Here is a 25,181-nt window from a genome sequence, read left to right as displayed (position 1 = left end):
CTTGGAAGCAAGAATGGCCAGACTTCGTCTCACTTATTTTGGTCATGTTGTCAGAAGGGACCATTCCCTGGAGAAGGATGTCATGCTTGGTAGGGTGGAGGGTCAACAGAAGAGGGGGAGGCGAGATGGATTGATACGGTGGCTGCGATGACGGGCTCAACTATAGCAGGGATTGTGGGGCTGGCGCGGGATCGGGCAGTGTTTCATTCTGCTGTGCATGGGGTCTCTATGAGTCGGAAATGACTCGATGGCACTTAACAACAACAACGCCTAGGATATTGATCTTTATGTTCCATTTCATTTTTGACAACTTTCAATTTTCCTAGATTCATATTCCACACATTCCACATCACAATTATTAATGGCTGCTTGCAATTGTTTCTTCTCATTTTGAGTCTTGCCACATCTGCAAATGAAGGTCCAGAAAGCTTTACTCCATCTGCATCCTTAAGGTTGACTCTACTTTGAGAAAGCAGCCCTTTCCTAGTCATATTTTTAGTGCCTTCAAACCTGACAGACTCCTCTTCAGCCACTATATTAGACAATGTTTCCCTGCTATCCATAAAGTTTTCATTGGCCATTACCCCCGCCCTTCCACACACACACACACACACAGAAGTGGACCTGGCCATGTTCTTCCTGTCTGTCTTAGTCTGGAAGCTCCACTGAAACCTGTTCACTATGGGTGGCCCTGCTGGTATTTGAAATGCCAGTGCCATAGCTTCCAGCATCACAGCAACATACAAGCCACCACAGTAGGACAAATTGACAGATGAGTTGTGATGCAGATGAGTTGGGGGATACAGGCCTGCCTAAATGTAGAGTCTGCCTAATGTGTGTCTGGAGAGTGTTGGGCCTGTCTAGTGGATGTTGGGGGTGGGGAACTAAGCCTGTCTTGTATATGTGGGGTGTCTAGCCTGTACAGTGTATGTGAAGGGGGAACTGGGTTTGTCTAGTGTATGTGGGTGGGGCTGTTACCAGGAAAGTCCAGGTCCTGCTCAGCCTGATTCATCACAGCAAATTAACAAGAAGCCAAGGTAAAAGATCAGAAAGGCAGCTTTATTTCATTGACCAAGGAAAGGAACAAGCCAGGACTAGTGTCTCCAAGACTGCTTGGGGATGAAGTTGAGGGAAGTTGTTTTTTATAGCATTTACAAACAGGAAATCATTTGGATTACATCAGCAACATTTCAAATTATGTCACAGAGGCACAGTTACTACTGATTATATCATACACATGCATGATTAGAAAATGGCAACCAGACTCCACCCAGAAGCAGAGAAGTTATGAGCTAAAGTTAACTTCAAGTCGCAAAGACAGCTGGAACTGGCTGATGGACAACCACTTATCAGAAGTGAATACACCAACCCACAGTGGGCAGGTCAGCCCCTGATCAGGCCATATAAGGAAATGGAGCAGTTCAGCCACTGTCTCTTTCCCTCCTTTTCTTTGGTGTTGGTCATTCACTACCACTGCTTGTTCTAAACCATTGAGTTTAGTGTTCTTACCATCTGGTATTGTGTTCTTGATAGGTAGCATCATTTGGTATGCTTAACAGCTCTTAGAGCTCGGGATGGATGTTGATTATTATGGAAGCTTATAATGAATTCTTGGTTCTTGGTTTCAGCATTATGGAGGAAATAAAAGGCATACATTGCAGACAACACTACAGCATTGATACTATAAATCAATAAAAGAAAATCAATCTAAAAATCAGCTAAATTGGTGGCATTAGCTATAGCTTGGGCTAGCTTAACTAAAGCATTCTGCTCCCAACTATGCCTTTGATTTTAAAAAAGAAGGAAAAAAAAAAAAAAAGAGAGAGCAAGTAAACTAAAACAAATTTTATTTTTACAATAACCTAACTTGCTTAACGTCAAGAACTGCAAACTGGATTCAGAAGAGGATGTGGAAAAGGGATATCACTGCTGATGTCAGATAGATCTTGGCTGAAAGCAAAGAATACCAGAAAGATGTTTACTTGTGTTTTATTGACTATGCAAAAGCATTTGATTGTGTGGATCATAACACATTATGGATAACATTGAGAATAACTGGAATTCCAGAACACTTTATTGTGCTTATCAGAAACCTGTACATAGACCAGGAGGCTGTCGTTTAAACAGGACAAGGGGATAGTGCATGGTTCAACATCAGGAAAGGAGTGAGTCAGGGTTGTATCCTTTCACCATACTTATTCAATCTGTATGCTCAACAACTAATCAGAGAAGCTAGACTATATAAAGAAGAACATGACATCACAGTTGGAGGAAGACCCATTAACAACATGCTACACACAGACGACACAACTTTGCTTGCTGAAAGTGAGGATGACTTGAAGCATTTACTGATGAAGATTAAAGACTTCAGTCTGCAGTATGGATTGCATCTCAACATAAAGAAAATGAAAATCCTTACAACTGGACCAATAAGCAGAATCACAATAAATGGAGAAAAGATTGAAGTTGTCAAAGATTTCATATTACTTGATTCCACAATCAACACCAATGAAAGCAGCAATCAAGACACCAGACGACATATAGCATTGGGTAAATCTGCTGCAAAAGACCTCTCTCAAGTGCTGCAGAGCAAAGATGTCTCCTTGAAGACTAAGGTGCACCTAACCCAAGCCATGGTACTTTCAATTGCCTTATATGCATGTGAGAGCTAGACAATGAACAAGGAAAACTGAAGAAGAGTTGATGCTTTTGAGTTGTGGTGATGGCAAAGAATACTGAAAATACCATGGAATGCCAAGAGAATGAACAAATCTGTCCTGAAAGAAGTGCAGCTGGAACACTCCTTGGAACCAGACTTCGTCCCACATACTACAGTCATGTTGTCAGAAGGGACCATTCCCTGGAGAAGGATATCATGCTTGGTAAAGTGGAGGGTCTTCATAGGTTCTGACCCAATGTAAGACCAATTCTTAAGGATGCACCTCAGTGGGCTTCAATCCAGGATCCCCTGTGTGTTATGCATGCTTTCAAATGCTAGCAACCAAACAATCATTTATTTATTTGTTTGTTTGTTTAATGTCTTCAGTTGCCAATCAATTCTACTTCTTGGAATCTCTTCTAAGGTTTTACATAAGATTTAAATTGTTACTCACTGAGAATGTATAATCCTTCTTCCCAGGAAATAAATACCTTAAGCATGTTTTACATCTACCTCTTAAGTCACTGTTGGGTCCTAGGTGGCATGGCTTCCAGGACCACTCCAAGGTCTCCAGGAAAAATCTCCTAGTGGCAGCAGATGCCAGCGGTGGTCCTTTGTCTGATTTGCCTCTGGATCTGGGCAGATGACTCCTGGCTGGCTCGCCAGATTTATTACTGGGAAAATCCAGGTCCTCATCACAGCCAATTGACAAGAGGCAGAGGTGGGAGATCAGAAAGGGAGCTTTATTTCATTGGCCAAGGAAAGGAACAGCCTGGGCTACTGTCTCCAAGACTGCTAGGGGAAGGAGACGAGGGAAGCTGTTTTTATAGAGTTTACATACAGGAAATCATTTGGATTACATCAGCAACATTCCAAATTATGTTGTTGTTGTTAAGTGCCATCGAGTCGTTTCCGACTCATAGCGACCCCATGCACAGCAGAACGAAACACTGCCCAATCCCGTGCCAGCCCCACAATCCCTGCTATACTTGAGCCCATCATTGCAGCCACCGTGTCAATCCATCTCGTTGAAGGCCTCCCCCTCTTTCGTTGACCCTCCTCCACCCTACCAAATCATGTTACATAGGTGCATTTACTACTGATTACATCACACACATACATGATCAGAAAATGGTGGCCAGACTCCACCTAGAGGCAGAGCAGTTATGAGCTAAAATTAACTCCAAGTCACAAAGACCAACTTGAACTGGCTGCTGGACAACCAGTTACCAGAAGTGGTCCAATTCATAGCTGGTAGGTCAGCCCATGATCTGGCCATATAAGGAAAGGAGTGATTCATCTACTGTCCTAGGACTGGGCCTGTCTTGTTCATTGGGTGGTGGTGGGAGGGGGAGTTTAAGCCTGTCTAGTGTATGTGAAGTGGGGGGCTGGGCCTGTCTTGTGTATGTCGGGGGGGGATGGAGGGATGGGCCTGTCTAGTGTATATGGGGGCTGGGGAGGCTGGGCCAGTTTAATGTATGTGAAAGGAGGGGCTGGGCCTGTCTAGTATATGTGAAGGGGGGCTAGGCCTGTCTAGTGTATTGGGGGGGCAGGGCCTGTCTAGTGTATACATGTAGGGGGCTGGGCCTGTCTAACATATGTGAAGGGGGGCAGGGCCTGTCTAGTATATGTGAAGTAAGGGCTGGGCCTGCCTAGTAGTGCATGTGGGAGTGGGGCCTGGCTAGTGTATTGAGAGGGCGGTGGCTGCCCAAATTGGATGTGGTGTTGTGGTTGTTAGTTGCTGTTTAACTGACCCTGGTGCATGGTGACTTGGTATGTACAGAGTACAATTGCGCCATAGGGTTTTCAAGGCTGAGGTCTTTCGGAAGTAGAACACCAGGCCTATCATCCAAGGTGCTACTGCGTGGATTTGAACCACTAATCTTTTGGCTAGTTGAATGCTTAACCGTCTGTAACACCAAGTGATTTTTCTCAACCAGACAGGGAAAGGAAGTAGAATTACACCTTTTCTGCTAAAACTGGTTCCAGTTGCAGGGAGGTACTCAGGAGCTACCTGTCCCCTACCTGAGTGAGCCCATGAGCCCTCAGTTCCGGATGATCTGGTGGTTCTTGGGCACGGACACGAATCGCAGCTTCTTCATAATAGGGGGCCGGCCCAGAAGCTGCTCATCCCACAGGTACTCGGGGGAGAGCACCTTGGTGGGCTTGTGATACAGCAGGTACTTGTTCAGGTGGCTTTCGTCATGCCACACTGCCTCGATGTGATTGGTGTGGTCCACCATCATCGCCTGGTGACAGGCCTTGGTGAGCCTCTGCACCTCCAGCACTGAGCCCCCGAAAAAGGCCCCCATGTAGTAGAAGTCCCCCTCACCCCAGGGGATATGGGCTTGGGACTGGGGCCTGCGTTCATAGGTGAAGGCCTTGCGATCAGCAGCATAGAAGCCAGGGTGGAGAGTGCCAAACAAGGAGGAGAGGATCTCTACGCCCACGTGGTCACTGAACTGCATGTCCACATCTGCACACACCAGGTAGTCCACCTCATGCATGAACCGCTGCTCGGAGAAGTTGCTGATCATCTCCATGCGGTGCATGGACACATCCTGCCAGCGGGTGTAGTTGCGGACCTGGAGGACTACCACCTGCCGGCCCTCCTTAAGGGGGACATGCGGGACATCAGCTGGCCGGTCAGTGAAGACATAGTAATTGACTCTGTGTCCCACCATGAAGTACTTCTCTGCAGTCTCCAGGAACAGCTTCAGGAAGACCATGTACCTGCCGGGATGGGATGGAGGAAATGAGAGGGAGAGTGTTAATGGGGTCAGGGCTCAGTTAATGCGGGGGTGGGGGACTGCCGCAATCACAGCCTTTGGAAAAACTCAAAACAGCAACTGCTCCGAGCCCTCCCAGAAGCTTCTGTGCACCTGTGAGCACCCTGTCTCACTCTGCAAGGAAAGCCTACAGCCCCAGAGGGTCAGAACGTGCCTGCACCTCTACGGTCAAGGAGAGCTGGGGCCAGGACCCCTGCCCACTTCTGCCTGAGCACATAAGGCAAATGCTACAGGCACCCACCTGCCTGGCCTCCCCTGGTCTGGGTCTCTGTATGCCCAGCAGGGCAGGTTCAGCCAGCAAGCACCTGGCCACCGGCTCCCTCTGCTCTAAGTGGGTGTCCCTGGACCTCACACATCTGTCTCCACACCATTCTTGAAGGCTTGAGAGTGTTTTGTTCGCAAGATATTCATTAAACTTCTCACATGCTAGGAAAGGAGTCACTCCTGAACTATTCTACTGGGTCAAGGTTGCACCCTGGAGGCAGAGGAAAGGGGAGAAGATAACCCCAGAAAGAAGAAGGGGTACCTCAAATCCACCAGTAGAGGCGTCTAGGCCCAGGCCCTACAGCTTCCCCTCCAGGAAGCCTCCAGCCCCTTCAGATGGCTGGTCCCTCCCTGGTGCACCCCAGGGCCATGTGCTCCCCACCATTGGGACAGCCACCTCTATCATGCAGCAGGTGTGTGGTTCCCCTGAGACCACAAGTTGCTCCAGCAGGTGCATAGCTGCTCTATCTGTCCCACCATCCCTGGCTGACCAGCAGACCCCTTTTGAGGGTAAGTACTGCCACCCTCTGCCGTTTCTCCTTACTTTTTGATAGCAAACACAGTTAGTCCAATGGTGATGTTCTGGAGCTGGAAATGTGCATTCAGGATGTCAATGTTGAAGGTCCCCTCCCAAACAATGGGAGCCAGCCAAGGGGTTAAGACCAGGACGTCACTCCGACTGCAAGGTGAGAAGCCACAGGAGCATGTGAGCTGGCAGGAAGCTCCCTTGGGCCCCCCCTCAGCCTCTTATTTCCTTGGGATCCCCAGGCTGGCCACGGCTTCCAGAATAACTTGGCATTTGCCAGGAAACCAACCGGATACAAATGCAGATTCAGACCTGTGCAAAGCACCCTGGTTTCACTAAGCACTAGGTCTGCTAGGCCCACACTGGGCACTGAGTTGGCCAAAGAGGAAGTAGTGCACTAGGTGGGCAGGAAGCCAACCCCTACCTTGGCCAATTCTCGGATGGCCAAGCAGAGAGAAAACTAGAAATTGGAGAGGGGACAGAGAGTCCTATTTGGGCCTCCGCACTCAGCTGTTAGGAAAAGCTAGAGAGAAAAGAAGCAGGCACAGCAGGGTCAAACCAAGGCTTAAAATCAATGAAAGTGCCTATTAAGATTGTCAGGATAGCACCTTGAACCATGTTGAATACCAATCAGTGTACTCACCAGGGGGTCAACACCTTTGGCTGGGAAGAGACTATCCTAGAAAAACAAAACACTGAGTTTGCATGGAAGTTATAGAAGCTGGACCCAAGAGGTGGGGGCTTGTGTAACTGCTTGAAACCCTCAAAACCCAAACCTGCTGCTGCCAGGTTAACCCTGACTCACAGCAACCACATGGGTTCCAGAAAAGAACTGCTCCCAGAGGGTTTTCTTAGCTATAATCTTTATGGAAGCTGATTGCCAGGTTTTTCTTCCATGGCACCACTGTGGATTTGAACTGCCAACCTTCAGGTTAGCGAGGAGCGTAAAATAAACCATTTGCACTGCCCAGGGACCTTACAGCCCCAACAACCAGGGCAAAAACCACCCCACAACAGCTGCACTGTTCTAGCTGGAGGTGCCTTTGTCAGGGCAGAAACCCAGCTCCTGGGGTCTCAGTTTCATCATCTGTGAAGTGGGAGAGTAGGACTCACTGACCTCAGCTTGACTTCAGCCCTAGGGGAACTGAGGGGTCATGTTTTAATTCGCTGGGGGAGAAGGAGGTTGGCAGTAGCCTCTGTCCCTGATCAGGACATCATCAGGCCTGTGGACACTCCCACCTGGGCTGGAAACCTGGCTGGTAGCCTTGAATAAGTTCATTACTCTCGGAGCCCAGGTGCCCTGTCTGGGCTGTGGGAGAGTGACACCCACCTCTCTTGGTTGTCACAAGACCAGCTCTAGCAATGGTTTACTACACTCCATCAGGTGCAACACCTGAGAAAAGGCATGCACAATGCCAGCGCCCACAGTCAAGGGTCACCGGGACCCCTGGAAAAACCAGCCGGTGGGCTGCTGGGAAGTTCAGCCAAAGCTACAATTTGAATTTCCGTGATGGGTTTAAAAGCAAGTGACCACCTCATCTTGGGTTTGTGAGACCTTCCTCATGCCAGCATGAACAGAAGCAACATTCCAGGAAACCTTGAGGCCAACCAGGATGCTTGTCACCCTGCTGAGAGCCACCAGCTGGACCCGGACCCTTCAAGGACTGGACGGTGAAACAGTAGCCTTCAGGAAGGAGGCCTGGGAGAAGGAGTCCAGGGGAGGGGGCCCCATCTGTATACACACCGGGGTGGGTGACCTCCTGATTTGAAGGCATCAGGGGAAGGGGAGTACTTTGATAACTTCACAACCCGTGGGCCATCCAAGTCTCCTGCAGATGCACTGCAAAACAAGAATAGAGGGCTTTGTAATGATCATTTACAACCTGACTACTTTCTGAAACAGCTGTCACAGCCATGTGACATCAGCTGTCTGTGACAGTGGCTGCATCCCTGCGTTTAGTCTGGCCCTGGTGTTATGGTTCTTTTTCATTTTTTTCCCATCTGCTTTCAGAGTGGCCACTGGAGCAGCAGTGTTGTAAATGGAGGGACACAGTGAGGGGTCCTAGTGGAGGAGGTCAACGCGGCCCAGGGTGGAGATGTAGAGTCCATCTGAGATGGGGCCAGAAGCCCTCAGAACAGGCTGGCATCTCCTGGATGGACACAGACATGCAGTGGTCAGGGGCTCTGGCTGTCCAGCAGCAGATCCCAAACTCCACCAGGTGGCATCCCAGCCAGCAGTGCAATGTCTGCAAACCCTTCCAGAGGGGTCTCTTCCAGCCTCCTACGTTTCAAATGTCAGATTCTCACCAACTCAGTTCTGGAGTGTGGGGCTGCCATACATGAGTATCAATGGAATGGAGCTGTATCCACCGCCAAAAAGTGAGGGGGCAATCATGCCCAAGAGGCAGAAGAACACGGCCTTCCAGGCCGAGGGGGTGAGGTCACCACTTAGATGGACTAGGAAAATTGGGCTACCCAATGAAGGAGATCTGTACAGGGGCCAAGATGGCGAGGGGTGGAATGTGGTAGTTAAGGTTGTGTGTCAACTTGGCTGGGCTGTGGTTTGAGTGGCTTGGCAGCTGGATGTAGTTATTCCCTACGATGAGATTGTAATCATCTCCATGGTGGAATCTGCTGTGAGCAGCTAAGTAGTTGCCTTCAGGGTATGCCCTGCTTCCAGTATGTATGGGAAAGCTTTGAGGAAGGTCTCTAAATCTTTGGCACATCTGGATCCTGCATTTGGCAGAGTCTTCATCTCCAGTTTCTGGACTTCCTAGTCGCCTGCCATGTTACTTACCAATTTAGGGATTGTACCACTTTACATACTGTTTGGGTTCATCAGCCTCAGCAGCCAGTAGCTGTCAGTAGCTGTCTGAGTCAGGAAATGTCTCCAGTTCCATTGGGCCTGTAATAAGAGGCAGAGCTGAAGGCCAAGGTCAAGGGGCCTTCACCCAGCCCCTAGAGCTGGTACTCTGAATTTAGAATTCTAGCTTCCTAAATTGTAAGAGAATAAATTCCTGTTTGTTAAAGCCATCCACTTGTGGTATTTCTTTTTCTTATCCAGTCTGCAACTCTCTGTCTCTTGAGTGGTGCATTTAATCCACTGATATTCAGTGTAATTATCAACAGGAATGAATTGATTGCTGTCATTTTGTTATGTGTTTTTTCATGGTGTTGCTGGTTTCTTTGTTCCATATAATTTTCTGTGCTGAGCTCATTATGTTTATGAATCATGATATCATTTCCTTTGTTGCTGTTGCTTTGTTGTTGTTGTTGTTATTATGTGCCGTCGAGTCGGCTGTTGCTTTAGCATTTGCTAAATATTTGTACTAATCCTCTTTTTTATTGGGATGTGAAGGTTTATCACTTTTCTTTGAGGTTATCCTGTCATTTATAATTTTCTCCTCAAGTTTAGAACAGTCCATTCTATCTTGCAACTCTCTTGACTTCCTCACCATTTAGAAGTTCTGTAACTTCACTATTTTTCCCCTCTTTTCGGTTTGTAGTTGTCCTCATTTGCCAACAGATGTTATGGGTTCCCTTTTTACAATATTGTAAGCTTATTTTACTTTGGATACTTCCATAGGTGTGTTGGTGTCTGGGTTATGTCATCTTGTGTATTAATGGTTCGTTGTGGTTTACTATTATTGGTTCTCTGTTCAAAGCACTCCCTTTAGTATCTCTTGTAGGGTTGGTTTGGTTTTAACAAATTCCCTTAACTTCTGCTTATCTGGAAATCTCCTAATTCACCATCATATTTGAGGGACAATTTTGCTGGGTATGTAATTCTTGGTTGGAAATTTTTGTCTTTCAGGATTTTATACATACAATCCCATTGCCTTCTTGCTTGCATGGTTTCTGCTGAGAAATCAGACCTTATTCTTATTGATTGTCCTTTGTAAGTAACTTTTCATTTTTCCCATGCTGCTTTCAGGATTCTTTCTTTGTCTTTGGTTTTGGTGCATTTCATGATGATATGTCTTGGTGACTTTCTTTTGGGGTCTATCCTGTTTGAGGTTTGTTGGACTTCCTGAGTGGATATATTCTCATCTTTCATCATATCAGGGAAGTTCTCTTCCAACAAATCTTGGACAATTTTCTCAGAGGTTTTCTTTTTTTCTTCCTGTTCTGGAATTCCAGTTATCCCACATGAACCTTAGGCTTTCTTCATTTTGTTTTGATCTTTTTTCTGATTGATCCCCTTCCAAAGAAGTATTCAGGTATTTGTCTTCGATCTCATTAATTTTGTCTTCCATTGATTCGATTCTACTCCTTTGCCCTTTCAATGTGTTATCTATTTCTGGTAGCATAGTGGCTAAGACACTTGCCTGCTAACCAGACAGCTGGCAGTTCAAACCCACCAGCCACTCCTCGGAAGGAAGGTTGGGCAATCCTACTTCCGTAGTGATACTGCCTCGGAAACCCAAGGAGGGGTCACTATGAGTCGGGTTTGACTCGACGGCACATAACAACAACAACAACATCTATTTCTGAAATTTTATTATTATCTTCTGGATTTCTATCTATAGATTTTGTATCATTTCTAATTTTTCATTTATTTTGTCATTTTGTTCTTGTATTTTCTTCCAAAATTGTTCTAAGGCTTTGTCTGTGTTTTCCTTAATTTTGTCAGTGTTTTCCTTGATCTGTCTCTCAATCCTTTGAAGGTACCTAAGTATATTTCTTTTGAATTCCTTATCAGGCAGTTCCAATGCTGCTGCTTCTTCAGGGATGTGTTCTGGGTCTATATCTGTTCCCTTGTTTCTACCATTTTATCTTGCTTCTTTGTGTGGACAGTGATGGTCTGTTGTTTCTGAGATATTGTGACATTGTTGTATTTAGATCTCTGATAACTGTTTGTGAGGAGCAGTTAAGGGTGAGTCAGGCTCTTCTCAGTGGTCATTTATCATTGACCAGTTGGTGAAGAAGAAAGTGGTGGCTTTCACTCAGTAAATGGAGCTGTGCTGCAGGAGGTGCAGATGTGGTTATGTCGTATGGGCACGGCTGCTGTCTCGCACTCTGTTAGACAAAAACAACAATTGAAAAACCATAAAAAAGTAAAGGCAAGTGGACAGGAAACACCACATAAACACACAGGAACAATCACCAAAAAAAGAAAAGAAAAAAAAAACACCACAATATCTGGGGAGGGGGCAATAAGAGAAAAGAATTAGAGTAGGCGGATAATGAGGAAAAAATTGGGAAAAATGCAAAAAGAAAAACAAGGAATGAGGTTAACCACAAGAAAGAAAAAAAATGGGAACCAGGAACAGGGAAGAGGAAAAGGTGAAAAATAGAACCTGGGAAGGGAAGAATAAAGAATAACAATAATAAGGATAAACAAAAAAAGAAGAAGAAGAATAGCAATAATTTTAAAACAGACAAAAACAAACAAACTTAAAAAAAAAAGCGGAGGGAGGGGGGAAATCTGGGCAGGGCGGTGCAGGGTACCCAGGCTCTGTCTGGGCACACAGACTGGGATGGAATTCCTGCTGGCCCAGAAGGTGAGTGAGAGTGAGGGATGGCCACACCTCTATTCACCAAGAGGGTGTGGGGTATAGAGTAACAAGGGGAACATCACACCTTTCCAGTCATTTGCATCCGGAATGTCCTTGCAGTTCCTGGCAAGTGGAGCATATTCTTAGGTTCCTGGAATCTGGGAGAATGCTGTTGCTTTAAATATTCAAAATGGTCAAACCGCTTGTAAACATTCAAAATGGCTGCACCCTCCAGACAGGCAAAAGTCCACAGCTCAGCCTGTCTCCCTCTTCACTGCTTTCCCTTTTATTCACCAGCTACCAGTACAGTCCTCCCTGCAGCCCCTGGCTAGCAGGGCCAATTTTGGGGTTAATTCTTAGGTCCTGACACCACTTGGCAATATCCAAGCTGTCCATGCCATTAGGATCACTGACAGTCCACAGCTCCTATGTCTCCTTTATTGATGTTTTCATACATGTTCTTCGACTAGTTGGAATTTAGTCCACTTCTGTATCCTTCCTTTCAAAGCTCAGGGCTCCAGGATTATCTTCCGTATCTGTGTTCATTGGTTCCCCTTTTCTTTGTTAAAGAGGGTCTATGTAGTTTGTCTGCTTATTCCACCATCTTACTGGAACCTCCCACTTGTGGTATTTCTGTTATAGCAGTACTAGGGAACCAAAACGTGGACTGGCCTGGTCCCTCATGTCTAACAGATAAAATGCAGGGTTACAATGCTGTATCCCTTCAGAAGCCATACATAGCATAGCCAGTGGCAATATAGCATCTATGTCATCTCTCTCAGGACACTTGAGATGGGGCCTCACAAGCAAGCTGAGAGGAAGCTGACAGAGGCCTCTGGAAGATAGCATGGGGGTACCTCAGCCAAGAATCAGCATCAACCACCCACAGTGTAAGGTGATCCAGCCCCAGTCACTATCTGCCTATAGGGGCATGAGAGAACCTGAGCAAAAGGTGCCCAGCTGATCCCAGCCAAAACCAAGAGAGGCATGGTAACAAGTGATTACTGGGTTTCACATCGATAACTGGAGAGGACTGTTTCGGTTAGCGTTCAGCTGCTAATCAAAAGGTTGGTGGTTTAAACCCACCAGCTGCTCTGCAGGAGAAAGATGAGGCAGTCTTCTACTGTAAAGACTACAGCTTTGGAAACCCTATGAGGCAGTTCTACTCCAGGGGTTCTGTGAGTTGGTATCAACTCAATGGCAGTGGGTTTGGTTTTTTGATGTATTACATTAAATGATGAAGCAGTAGATATACAATGCAAGCAGGAACTAGCCAGATAAAAGAGCAGGAAGGAGAGAAGAGGGGTCCTTCAGAAGCCATGGCAGTAAGAAAGGCCTAGAAAGAGGCCACATGGCACCCTGGAGGAGCCACCACAGGCCCCTTGAATAGACCCTGGAGTGTGATGCCACAACAGTGAGAGACGAGGTTGGAGAGTGGGGCAGATCTGGGGGTCTCCCACCTTGTGTTCCAGAAAGATCACTCTGGCTAACATGAGGAGAGCAGGGCTTGAACAGATGAAGACAGGGAGCTGAGCATGAAGCAGGGGCAAGATGAGGGTGCCTCAGCCAGAGTAGAGGCAGTGACGGCAGAAAAGTACATGGACTTGAGAGATGTTTAAAGGTAGAGCTGACAAGATTCAGCAGCAATTAGAAACAGGGGCAAGGATGATTGGAGACTCAAGGATACCACCCATGTTTCTAACTCAGGCACTGCGTGGAAGGGGAGGCCATTCACTTTGAATTTGTGGCAAAATACACTCTACCTCGTTAGGAAATGGCCATTCAAAGTTATCTGTCAAGGGGCCAGGCCACAAAGGAGGCTAAGGAATGGGGCTGATATAATCTGCCCAGCACAAAAGGGAAGCTAATAAAGGAGATTTAATGAAGGAGACAAGCAAAATCTGGGGGGCAACCAACTAACAGTAGAAGCAGTTTGGCAGGCCTTGCTTTTCAGAGAGTTTCTTTTAATATGCGGTGGAAATAAGGTATCCTGGTGATCATGTAACAACCCAGTCACAATCACGTTGTCACAAAGCCTCTAGTTTTTTAACAGCTTGGATGTGACTGGAGAAAGGGGCACAAATTATTCAAAAAGAATGGAAATTTCAGAGAATTAAGACTAGGGGAAAGCACAGGCTTAAATTGGACCATGGCCACGATCTGAGTGGGTAGGCCCATGCCCCAAAGCTCCATGCTCTGAGAGAGAACAAAGAAACACTGCTGCTGTGCAGTCAACTCTGACGCACAGCGCCCCCAGTGTGCTGGAGACCTGTGCTCCATAGGGTGTTCAGTGGCTGACTCTTCAGAAGCAGATTGGCAGGCCTTGCTTCGCAGGCACCTCTGGGTAAACATGAACCTCCAGACTGTTGGAGGGCAGTTGAATGCATTAACCCTTCACACCACGGAAGCAGGGGAGTAAGGGCTGTGGTGACCACGCCTGGGAGGGTGGAGCCCCCATGGGCCGGGTCAAGGTGGGCTCAGCTCACTCCTCCTCATTGGCTTCTGATACAGAGCCTTCAGCTCATCGAGTCTCTGTTCCTTCCAGGTGCCTGGGGTGGGGGGGTTGTCCTTCCTGCCCCGTTAAGTGTCCTATGTCATGCATCACTTCCTGCTCTGTCGTCAATGTCTTGCACCTGCCTCCCCCAGTGAATTCTGAGCCTCAAGGTACAAAGGTGGTATCAGAAGGTGATGGAGGAAGGGAAAAGGAGGACTCATTGCTTGGGGGACATTGAACTTCCATTCAGGGTGATGGAAAATTTGGGAACAGATAAGGATGATGACAATGTCAACATAATATATGTCACTGTGCTGTATATGTGAGACTGTTGAAATGGCAAATGTTTTGTCACCTATGTTTACCACAATTAAAACAACAAAAAGAAAAAGATGGTTCCTTGGGTCCCTACATGACTAAACTGGGCAGAGCCCCCGCTGACTCCCAATAGACAGTCAGCAAGAAACTAATAAACATGGATTGTGTGAAGCCCCTGAGGGAGAAAAAAAAAAGGAAGCCCTGCTCTGGCAGAACCTGGAGATCGAGGACCACGGACGTGTAAGCCCAGGTGGTGGGGAGGGGCACATGGAGCAAGCACAGCCCAGTACCCCAGAGAAGGCTCCCCCAGGCCTTGGTGCCACTCACCCATCCTTCACTCCCACTCACCTTGCCCAAGGTAGCACGCTGCCCAGTGGCTGGCTTCCCAGGCTCAGGAGACAATAGCTGTGAGGCAAAGGGCACCAGAGCCAACTGTCGAAGAGGGCAGAACTGAGGTCTGTCCATCCCTCTGAAAAGCCCATGCTGGAGTCCACCCAGTAAGCCAGGCCTTCCTGAAGGCAGTGACTGGGGAGCAAGTTCTGGAGGCTTGTCACCCAGTCCAGACAGCTAGGAGACCACCAGAAGTGTCCTGTGACCAGTGGTCCTGTGGCCAATCTCCATGTAAGTGCATCTGCTACAGCTGGATAAGGCAGTGCAGCCCCCAGAGGCTGCCCAGGAATGTGTCCTGATCATTTGCATAAACACCCCAGAGCTCCAGGACAGCATGCATCTGGAAGCAGCTCCCAGTGTGGGCCTCCAGCTGGCTCCCCTCTCACCTGTTGGGCAGCCCTGTGCCAGGTACTCAACCTGCTTATGTGTGGAATTGGGGCTTAACTAAGAGGATATATGTGAGGGGTCACTCACCACCTGACAAGAGCAGGTGCTCAGTACTGCCACTGCTGTGTATTAATACTGTGACATGCTGAGGGGTACAGTTAGGGTGTCCCCACAAGGTTTGACTTCCTGCTTCTCCCCAAGCCTAGCCAGCTGGCATGGTCACACATGCTTCTTACCCAAAGAAGGCCAAGCCAAGAGTTAGGAGAAACAAGGCCATGGAACGGAGCGAGCAGAAATTTGGCCTCCCTGAAAAACAGCAGTAAGAAATCAGGTTACTTCTTGCTCCTCCTTTTCCCAGCCCCACTTGTTCCTTTTCTGCTGACCCAGACAGATCCAGCTACTGACCTAAATGATACAGCCTCCACCCTGCCCCCACCCCTTGCTGGTGATTCTTTGAACAAAGTACAACATCTCTAAAACCCAGGTCAAGATGAGATTCCTCCCCTCTCACTCAGAGAAGGGAAAACAGTCCTCCCATCCCCTCACCCCAGCCATTCCCGCAGACTTCAGGCTCTTCTCACAGAGCCCCCTTCTGTGGGAAGATGCCACTGTATCAGACAATGTTCTGTGTGATCCATAATATTTTCACTGGCTGATTTGTGGAAGTAGATTGCCTAGATTCTTCCTAGTCTGTCTTAGTCTGGATGCTCCACTGAAACCTGCCCACCATGGGTGACCCTGCTGGTATCTGAAATACCAGTGGCATAGCTTCCAGCACCTCAGCAGCATTCGAGCCACCACAGTGTGACAAAATGACAGCCAGGGGTGGGCTGATGACTCTACCTTTATAATAAATCTGAAAGCAGGAAGTATAAATCCTCCAACTTTTTCCTTTTCAAAATTGTTTTGCCTATTTTAGAACTTTGCATTTCCATATAAATTTGGAATCAGCTTGTTTATTTTTACAAAATGTCTTTTGGCATTTTGACTGGGATTATGTGGAATCTACAGATCAATTTTGGGAAAAGAGACAGCTTAACAATATGGAGTCTTCCAGTCCATGAATATGACCTCCATTTATTTAGGTCTTCTTTAATTTTTCTCAGCAACGTTGCACAGTTTTAACTGTAAAAGTGTTGCTCTTAATATTTATAAGTCATATTTCTGATAAGGGACTTGAATACAGAATATATAAAGAACTCTCAAAAATGTCTCAGGCGAATAAGGACATAATACCCCAACTTTTAAAAAGGGAAAAATTTTGAATGACCATTTCACCAAAGTACATCCAGAAATGGCTGATAAATGAGGTTCAACCTTATTATTAATTAGGGAAATGCAAATTAAAACACAATGAGATACCACTTTATACCCACAAGAATGACTAGGAGCTCTGGTGGCATAGTGCTTAAGGCATCTGACTACTAATCAGAAGGCTAGAAATTCAACCCCACCAGCCACTCCTTAGAAGGAAGGTTGGGCAATCTACTTCTGTAGTGATATCTCCTGGGAAACCCAAGGAGGGGTCACTATGAGTCAGATCCAACTCAATGGCAGTGCATTAAGTGTTGGCAAGGATATGGAAAAATTGGAACCCTCATATAGTGCTGATGGGAATATAAAATGGTGCAACCACTGTAGAAGATTTTGGTAGTGTCTTAAAATGTTAAACATAGATTTGCCCTATGACCTAGTGATTCCATTCCTAGGTATCTAATCAACAGAAATGAAAGCATATGTCCATACAAAGATGTCTATATGAATGTTCATAGGAGTCTTATTCAAAAGAGCTAAAAAATAGAAACAACAAAAACATCCACCAAGTGATGCATGGATAGACCAATCTGGTTTATCCTTATGGAATATTACTCAGTCGTTAAAAGGAATGAAGTACTGATACAGGCAGTCCCTGGGTTATGAACAAGATTCATTCCTATATTTTTAAGAATTCGTAGGTAAAGTGGACTAGGTGTATATGGTTCTTATGTATCCCTACTTTAGTGCCAAAAAGGAGCTCTGGTGGCATAGTAGTAAAAGTATTTGGCTACTAAACAAAATTTACCAGTTCAAACCCACCAGCCATGCTAGGAGAGAAAGATGAGGCATTCTGCTTCTGTAAAAATTTATAGCCTTGGAAACCCTATAGGGCAGTTCTGCTCTGTCCGAAAGGGTCACTATGAATCAGAGTCAACTCAATGGCAGTGGTTTGCTTTGGGTTTGGGTTTAGTGCAAAAATAGGCTCAAAGACTTCACAATGTTTAAAAGCTGCACATGCAGCAAGTGAAGGTGATTGTGATGAAGAATTCATTGTGAGTAGCAGTTGGTTCAGTCACCTCAAAAACCCAAAACACCAAACCCACTGCCATCAAGTCAATTTGGATTCACAGCAGCCTTATAGGACAGAGCAGAACTGCCTCATAGAGTTTCCAAGGCTATAAATCTTTGTGGAAGCAGACTGCCTCATCTTTCTCCCACAGAACAGCTGGATTTAAACCACTGACCTTTTGTTTAGCAGCCCAATGCTTTAGCCACAGTGCCACCAGAGCTCCTTAATCATTTCAGAGTGAGAGCAAATTTACATAACATTAAAGGGCAGGTGTCATCCCTGGTCTGTCAGTTGTCATACTGTGGTGGGTTGCATGTTGCTGTGATGCTGGAAGCTATGTCATCAGTATTTCAAATACCAGTAGGGTCATCCATGGTGGACAGGTTTCAGAGGAGCTTCCAGACTAAGAGAGACTAGGAAGGAAGACCTGGTGATTTATTTCTTTTTTTAAAAAAAAAAAAGGCTAGTGGAAACCTTATGAATAGCAGTGGAACATTGTCTGATATAGTGGCAGAAGATGAGCCCCTCAGGTTGAAAGGCATTCAAAGTATGACTGGGGAAGAGTTGCCTCCTCAAAGTAGAGTCAACCTTAATGATGTGGGTGGAGTAAAACTTTCAGGACCTTCATTTGCTGATGGGGCACAACTTAAATGAGAAGAAACGGCTGCAAACATCCATTACTAACCAGAACATGGACTGTAAAGTATGGATCTAGGAAAACTATAAGTCATTCCAAAATGAAATAGAACTTATAAAGATTGATATCCAAGATTAGTGAGCTGAAATGGACTGGTATTGGCCATTTTGAATTGGAAAATCATGGTCTTCCATGCCAGGAAGGACAAGTTGAAGAGGAATGGTGTCACATTCATTGTCAAAAAGAACATTTCAGGACCTATCCTGAAGTACAATGCTGTCAGTGATAGGTTAATATCCATATACCTACAAGGAAGATGAGTTAATATGATTATTGTTCAAATTTGCACACCAACCACTAATGCTAAAAGTGAAGAAATCATAGATTTTTACCAATATCTTCAGTCTGAAATTAATCAAACATGCAATCAAGATACAAGATAATTGCTAGAATTACTTTGACAATGTGAAGGTTGAAAACAAAGAAGGATTAGTAGTTGGAAAATGTAGCAATAGAAACAACAGTGGAGATTGCACGACTTTGCAAGACCAAATTTTGCAAATATGTTTTTCAACAACATATAGTGTGACCACACATGTGGACCTCACTGAATGGAATAAACAGGAATAAAATCAGCTACCTCTATGGAAAGAGATTATGGAGAAAATCAACATTAGAATAGGGCCAGGGGCCAACTGTGGAACAGACCATCAGTTGCACATATGTAAGTTCAAACTGAAGCTGAAGAAAATTAAAACAAGTCCAACAAATTAAAACAAGGTCCAAATATGACCTTGAGTATAGTCCTCCTGAATAGATTTGACACATTGAACACTAATAACCAAAGACCAGATGAGTTCTTGGATGATATCAAGAACATTATATATGAAAAAAGCAAAAGGTCAGTAAAAAGATAGGGAAGAAAGAAAAGACCAAAATAGATGTCAGAAGAAACTCTGAAACTTGCTCTTGAATAGAGAACAGCTAAAGTAAAAGGAAGAAATGATGAAATAAAAAAGCTGAACAGAAGATTTCAAAGGCTGGCTTGAGAAGACAAAGTAAACTATTATAATGAAACATGCAAAGACTGAAGCTAGAAAATCAAAAAAGAAGAATACACTCAGCCTTTCTCAAGCTGAAAGCACTAAAGAAAAAATCCAACCATCGAGTTGTAGTATTGAAGGATTCTAAGGGCAAAATATTGAAAAACATAGGAAGCATCAAAAGAGATGGAAGGAACATGCAGAATCACTGTTCCAAAAGGAATTGTTTGATGTTCAACCATTTCAGGAGGTAGCATAGGATTAAGAACTGATGGTACTAAAGGAAGAAGCTCAGCCTCCAGGAAATGACAGAATACCAATTGAGATGTTTCAACACATGGATGCAATGCTGCAAGTGCTCTCTTGTCTACGCCAAGAAATTTGGAAGACAGCTGTGTGGCCAATAGTCTGGAAGAGATCCATATTTGTGTTCATTGCAAAGAAAGGTGATGCAACAGCATATGGAAATTATTGAATAATATCATTAATATCACATGCAAGTAAAATTTTGCTGGAGATAATTCAAAAATGGTTGCAGTGATACACTGATAAGGAACTACCAGAAATTCAAGCCAGATTCAGAAGAGGACATAGAATGAGGAATATCATTGATATCCATCATCAGATGGATCTTGGCTGAAAGCAGACAATAACAGAAAGATGTTTAACTGTGTTTTATTAACTATGTAAAGACATTCAACTATGTTGATAATAACAAATTATAGACAACATTGCAAAGAATGGGAATTCCAGAACACTTAATTGTGGTCATGAGGAACCTATACATACCCAAGAGACAGTTGTTCAAACACAACAAGGGGATACTCTGTTGTTTAAGATCAAGAAAGTTATGCATCAGGATAGTATCCTTTGCCCATACTTATTCAATCTATATGCTTAGCAAATAATCCAAAAAGCTGGACTATATGAAGAAGAACAAGGCATCAAGATTGGAGGTAGACTCATTAATAATCTGTGAAATGCAGGTGACACAAGCTTGCTTTCTGAGAACAAAGAAGACTTGAAGCACCTTCTGGTGAAGATCAAAGAGCCTTCAATGTGGATTACATCTCAGCATATAAAAAATAAAAATCCTCACAACTGAACCAATAAGCCACACATGATAAATAGAGAAAAGATTGATGCAATCAAGGGTTTCATTTTACTTAGATCCACAATCAATGCCCATAGAAACAGCAGTCAAGAAATCAAATGATGTATGCAATGGGCAAATCTGCTGCAAAAGACCTCTTTAAAGTGTTAAAAAGCAAAGATGTCACTTTGAAGAATAATGTGCACCTGACTCAAGTCATAGTATTTTCAATTGCCTCATATGTATGCAAAAGCTGGACAATGAATAGGAAGCCCAAAGAAGAATTGACTCATTTGAATTATGGTGTTGGTAAAGAATATTGAATCTACCATAGACTGACTGAAGAATGAACAAATCTGTCTTGGAAGAAGTACAGCCAGGATGTTCCTTAGAAGCAAGGATGGTGAGAATTTGTCTCACATTCTTTGGTCATATTGTCAGGAGGTACTAGTCCCTGGAAAAAGACATCTTACTTAGAAAAGTAGAGGGGCAGTAAAAATAAATAAATAAATAAGAGGAAGACCTTCAATGAGATGAACTGATACAGTGGCTGCAACAATGGGCTCAAACAAATGTGAGGCTGGCGCAGGACTGGGTCGTGTTTCGTTCTGTTGTACATAGGTTTGCTATAAGTCAGAACTGACTGGACAGCACCTAACAACAACAAAAGGGCAAGGAAGAGTTGTCTATAAGTCAAAGTTTCGTAACCTGAGAACTGCGTGCACATGCTACAGTGTGGTTGAACCTCAAAAACTCTATTCTAAGTGAAAGAAGTTAAGACACAAAATATTGCACAAATATTATGGGATTCCATTTATATGAAGGGATTCCATTTATATGAAATGTCCAGAAAAGACAAAAACAGCAAGTGGTTGCCTAGGGCAGGGAATATCTTAGTTTCCTTGGTTGCCATAGCAAAATACCACAAATTGGGTGGCTTTAAAGAACAGACATTTATTTGTCTCACAGCAATTGGCCGTGTTAATTCTTTCTGAGGCTCTGAGAGAGGATCTGTTCCCGGCCTCTCTCTCAGTGTCTAGGAGCTCACACCAATCCTTGGCATTCCTCAGTGTTCCTCGGCTCGCAGCTGTGTCTGCCTCCACCCTCACATGCCTGTTCTTCCTCTGTCTATATCTGTCTCCTTCTCTGTCCTCCTCCTTTATAAGAAACCACTGAGATGGGATTAGGCCCCACCATATAACTTCATATTCACTGGTAACACCTTCAAAGACCTTATTTCCAAACAGGTCCAAGGGTTAGAACTTTAGTTTATCAGAGGACACAATTCAATCCACGACAGGATGAAACTAGAAGAAACTGCAAATGCACACAAGGGGATTTTGGAGGTGATGGAAATGTTCTAAAATTGGTTCCACCACTCTGCATGCAAATTGACTAAAAATAATTGACTAGCACACTTGAAACAAGTGAAGGTGATGGTTTGTAAATGATACCTCAGTGTGCCATTAAAAAAACTCTCAATAACACATTGTTGGCCCCAAGTGAGGAGGAATTGCTAAGAGAAAGATCTGGTGTGTTAAGGGTAGGGTTCAGTTGTTCTGTAAAAACTGTTGTTGGGTGTTTTTGTTTTACATTTCATTGTTATTGTACTGTTTTTTTTTTTTTTTTTTGAAGTTATGCATGCAATCGTAAGTCAAATGTTGGATTTATTCTTGTGCGGTCATCACTGAAACCTGCCCATGATGGTAGGAGAGCCAGAACTTGGGCACTGAGCATGATTCCCTGAGCATGGTTCCACTGGTCTCCAGGAGGCCTGGTCAGGAGCCAAGTATTATCTCAGGAGCCACAGAGCAGTGGGTCATGTCATTGGGAAAGAAGTACACAGGTGTCCTTCAACATGGTCTGCAATGCCCTGGGTGACCTGTTCCTGCCTCTCCTGGTCATCACTCCCCGCACCTCGGCCATCAACATGCCCAGCTGAATCCTACTGCAGGCCATCATCCTTGCAGGTCCTCTCTCCGGCGTACTCCTCCTCTAGGTATTCATACTCCTGCACCCCATCACTCACATCTCTAATGCCACCTCCTCATTGGCCCACTGCTACAATATCCCACTTCTTGCCTCCTGATGCTTTATGTGGAACATACTTGTTGAATAAGCAAATAACCAAATAAGTGATAGGAATGTGATAACCAGCAAATGGGAGCTAGTTCACCAGGTTTCTCAAAAGACTTGAACTTCTGAATCCTCAAAATGTTTGTCTAGTTGAAACCAGACCCTACAATGGGACCTTGGGGTAATGGAAACCAGTGACTGAGTCCCTGGTCCTCCAAGGATCCTAGACCGTTGGAGGAACCTCAGATGTGTCCCCCTATAATTTGAAGCCAACTATGATAAAGGGGGATGAGGAGTGATTAGAGATAAGGGGATGAGAGTGATAGGGAACTTGGGGTGATTCTGATTGGGGTGACTGTTTCACAGGTATAGATGTATGTCCAAACTTAGCAAATTGTAAGTTTGTGTTATTTATTGTATGAATACTATTAAAATCAATTGGGAGTTGGGGGAGGCTCCCCCACGGGGAACAAGGAAGAACCTGAAAGCGAAGGAATTCTCAGCAAGGTGACCAGGAAGGTCTTTGCAGTCAGGTAGACCTGAGTTCCAAAGTCCATTCTGTGCCTTCCTCTATGGGTGACCTAGACAACCTGGACAATCTACACCTCAGCTTCACAGTGAGCACCAACAAACTGTGAATACGGTTGAGGGAAAGGCCTGCCTTATCCAGACCTGTGTACTTCTTTTGCCACAATGTTCCATTCTGTCCCCACCACCATCTCCTGGGAGTCAGCCTATCTCACCCTCCCTCAAGCACCTGGGCAGGGCACCACTCTATTTTATCCCCCTCCCTAGATGTTCACACACACACACACACACACACACACTTCTAAATTAAAGGAATACTGACCTCCTTGGCTCTCTAGCCTTGGTCTTCATCTGCCTTCCCTGCCTGGGCACAAGCCCATCTTACCCACCATCCTTAGCGCACATCTCTGAGATCCAGCGCTGTGCTCTACTTTTTTAGAGCTCTATGAACAGGTCCGGTTTACACTAACCATGCGCCTTGGCCTACAGGACTTTCTGGATGCACCATCACTTCTTAGCCCCAAGGCCATTCCAGACCAAGGCAGGTGCCACAGCAGAAACAGCCCCAGGCCCCTTTTCAGAGGTCCAGGAGGCCCAACCCATACTTCCACTGTCAGGCCCCAGTTGGCACCAGAAAAGCAGGGGTGTGTACGTGGAGCGACAGGGCCTCCAGAGCAGCGGACGTAGGCTTTGCCACCAGTCTAACCAGGACTGAGCACCCAGCCAAAGGCGAACCTGGCCGCCCTCCTAGGTCCCAAGCCTCACAGGCCCCAGGAAGTCTCCGACCTCCCATCGCGGGCCGCCTCGGTCTCCCAGCTGCGACACTGCCAGCGCAGCACCTCTGAGGGCAGGGCCACACTTACCAGCCCCCGTCCGCAGGAGTGCAACCGTGGCTCCACCTGACCGCCTCACTTCCCGTGTCTCCTCCACCACCTCAGCTCGCCCTTCGCACCTGGAACTGGGGTTGACGACCCGGGTGCCGACCCCGGGTGCTGAGAGACCCTAAGGGGCAGCTCCGCCTAGCGCGGGCGGCCAATGAGGCGCGCGACCCTTGCAGCCCCACTCCCCGCCCCTAGACGCCCCGCCCTCGGACGCTCCGCCTTTGATGACCAGCCCTTGGGCGCACCTGCCCCTGATGCCTTGCACCCTGGGAGCCTCCCGGTGGCGGTGGCGCCGAGTCCCAGCAGAATCTCATCTGCTCCCTCCCGGCGTCGCTGAGCCCCAGGACCTGAGTGCGATCCGCCGCCGCCTCGGAGCGGGCCTGCCTGAGACCGGTCCCCTCCGGACCCCACGATGGCCTGAAGTCCTTTTGCTCATTCGCGGACACTCGCTGAACGCCCTCCCTGCCCGACGTAGATTCACAGAAGCTGGTGTGTCGCCGCGTCCGCCTGTCTGGACAGGACACATGTCCTGCGGGAGTTGGGGGACTCGGTTGAGACATCCTGAAAGTGGGCGTGGGAACAACAGCCCACACTTATCCAGGACTGGTACTTGCCAGGCTGTTTCAAAGGTTTTTAATTCTCTCCACAGGATCCCAGTGGGGCCTGTACTGATCCTCTTACATTGGGGACGGCGAGGCACACAGGGTGAAGCAGTCTTCAGTGCCCTGGTTCATATCTCTTCCTCCCCTTGTTGTGCACTCTTGGCTTATGCACTCTCACTGGGAGCATGGTGTTGCCTAGAGACTAGAGTTTCTCATCTGTTTGGTGCTAGTTCTGCTAGCGGTCAGCTAATACTTAAGCTCCTCATCCTTTCCCAGCCCTCCTGCGCGGCCATTAGGTGGCTCTGGACGGGGCCTCCTCACACAAGAAACCAAGTGAGCAGTCTCAGGGTCCCTCTCCCCACTCCACAGCTTTGTTTGGCTGGAACTCTTATCCAGAGGAAAAGAGACTGTCCTCGGGAGGTAACAAAGAGTGTCACCTTGTTAGCAGAATCCAGCCCTACTGGGAATATGTTACCCTTTGTGGCATCCTGGGAACTGGAGCCCAGCTGGACACGACTTGAGGTGGATGGTATCCCATTGCCAGCCTTCCTCACCCTCCTGACCTGCAACACCTTCCAAGCCACTCCTGCTAGCAATCTGCCTGTCTCTTGGCCTGCCCTTGAGGCCATGATTTGCTGGATCAATTGCACAAACCTTACCTAGTACTCTG

At 46.1% G+C, this 25,181-nt stretch overlaps 1 protein-coding gene across 1 annotated transcript; it reads right to left on the bottom strand.

Moving 5' to 3' along the window:
* Positions 1 to 4,704: 4,704 nt before the first annotated feature.
* On the bottom strand, positions 4,705 to 24,469 carry ABO (ABO, alpha 1-3-N-acetylgalactosaminyltransferase and alpha 1-3-galactosyltransferase). Its single transcript, XM_007954328.1, has 6 exons — positions 24,155 to 24,469; positions 23,892 to 24,030; positions 8,031 to 8,067; positions 6,882 to 6,917; positions 6,257 to 6,391; positions 4,705 to 5,392 (listed from the first exon to the last, which is right to left on the bottom strand). The coding sequence occupies exons 1-6, from the start codon at positions 24,467 to 24,469 to the stop codon at positions 4,705 to 4,707; spliced, it is 1,350 nt and encodes a 449-aa protein (XP_007952519.1).
* Between the last annotated feature and the right edge of the window lie 712 nt (positions 24,470 to 25,181).

The sequence above is a fragment of the Orycteropus afer genome, unplaced genomic scaffold (assembly GCF_000298275.1).
Source record: "Orycteropus afer afer isolate SDZICR_OR568_19922 unplaced genomic scaffold, OryAfe1.0 scaffold00456, whole genome shotgun sequence".
Taxonomy (NCBI): domain Eukaryota; kingdom Metazoa; phylum Chordata; class Mammalia; order Tubulidentata; family Orycteropodidae; genus Orycteropus; species Orycteropus afer.
This window is presented reverse-complemented; position numbering and strand designations above follow the sequence as displayed.

Excerpts from the sequence above, each read along its gene's own strand:
- ABO (XM_007954328.1), bottom strand. The coding sequence starts at position 24,469 with ATGTCTCAACCGAGTCCCCCAACTCCCGCAGGACATGTGTCCTGTCCA. Across the intron at positions 24,031-24,154 it reads GTGCAAGGCATCAGGGGCAG|GGTCTCTCAGCACCCGGGGT; the intron begins GTGCGCCCAAGG and ends GCTGCCCCTTAG. Across the intron at positions 6,392-6,881 it reads CCAAAGGTGTTGACCCCCTG|TCGGAGTGACGTCCTGGTCT; the intron begins GTGAGTACACTG and ends CTCACCTTGCAG.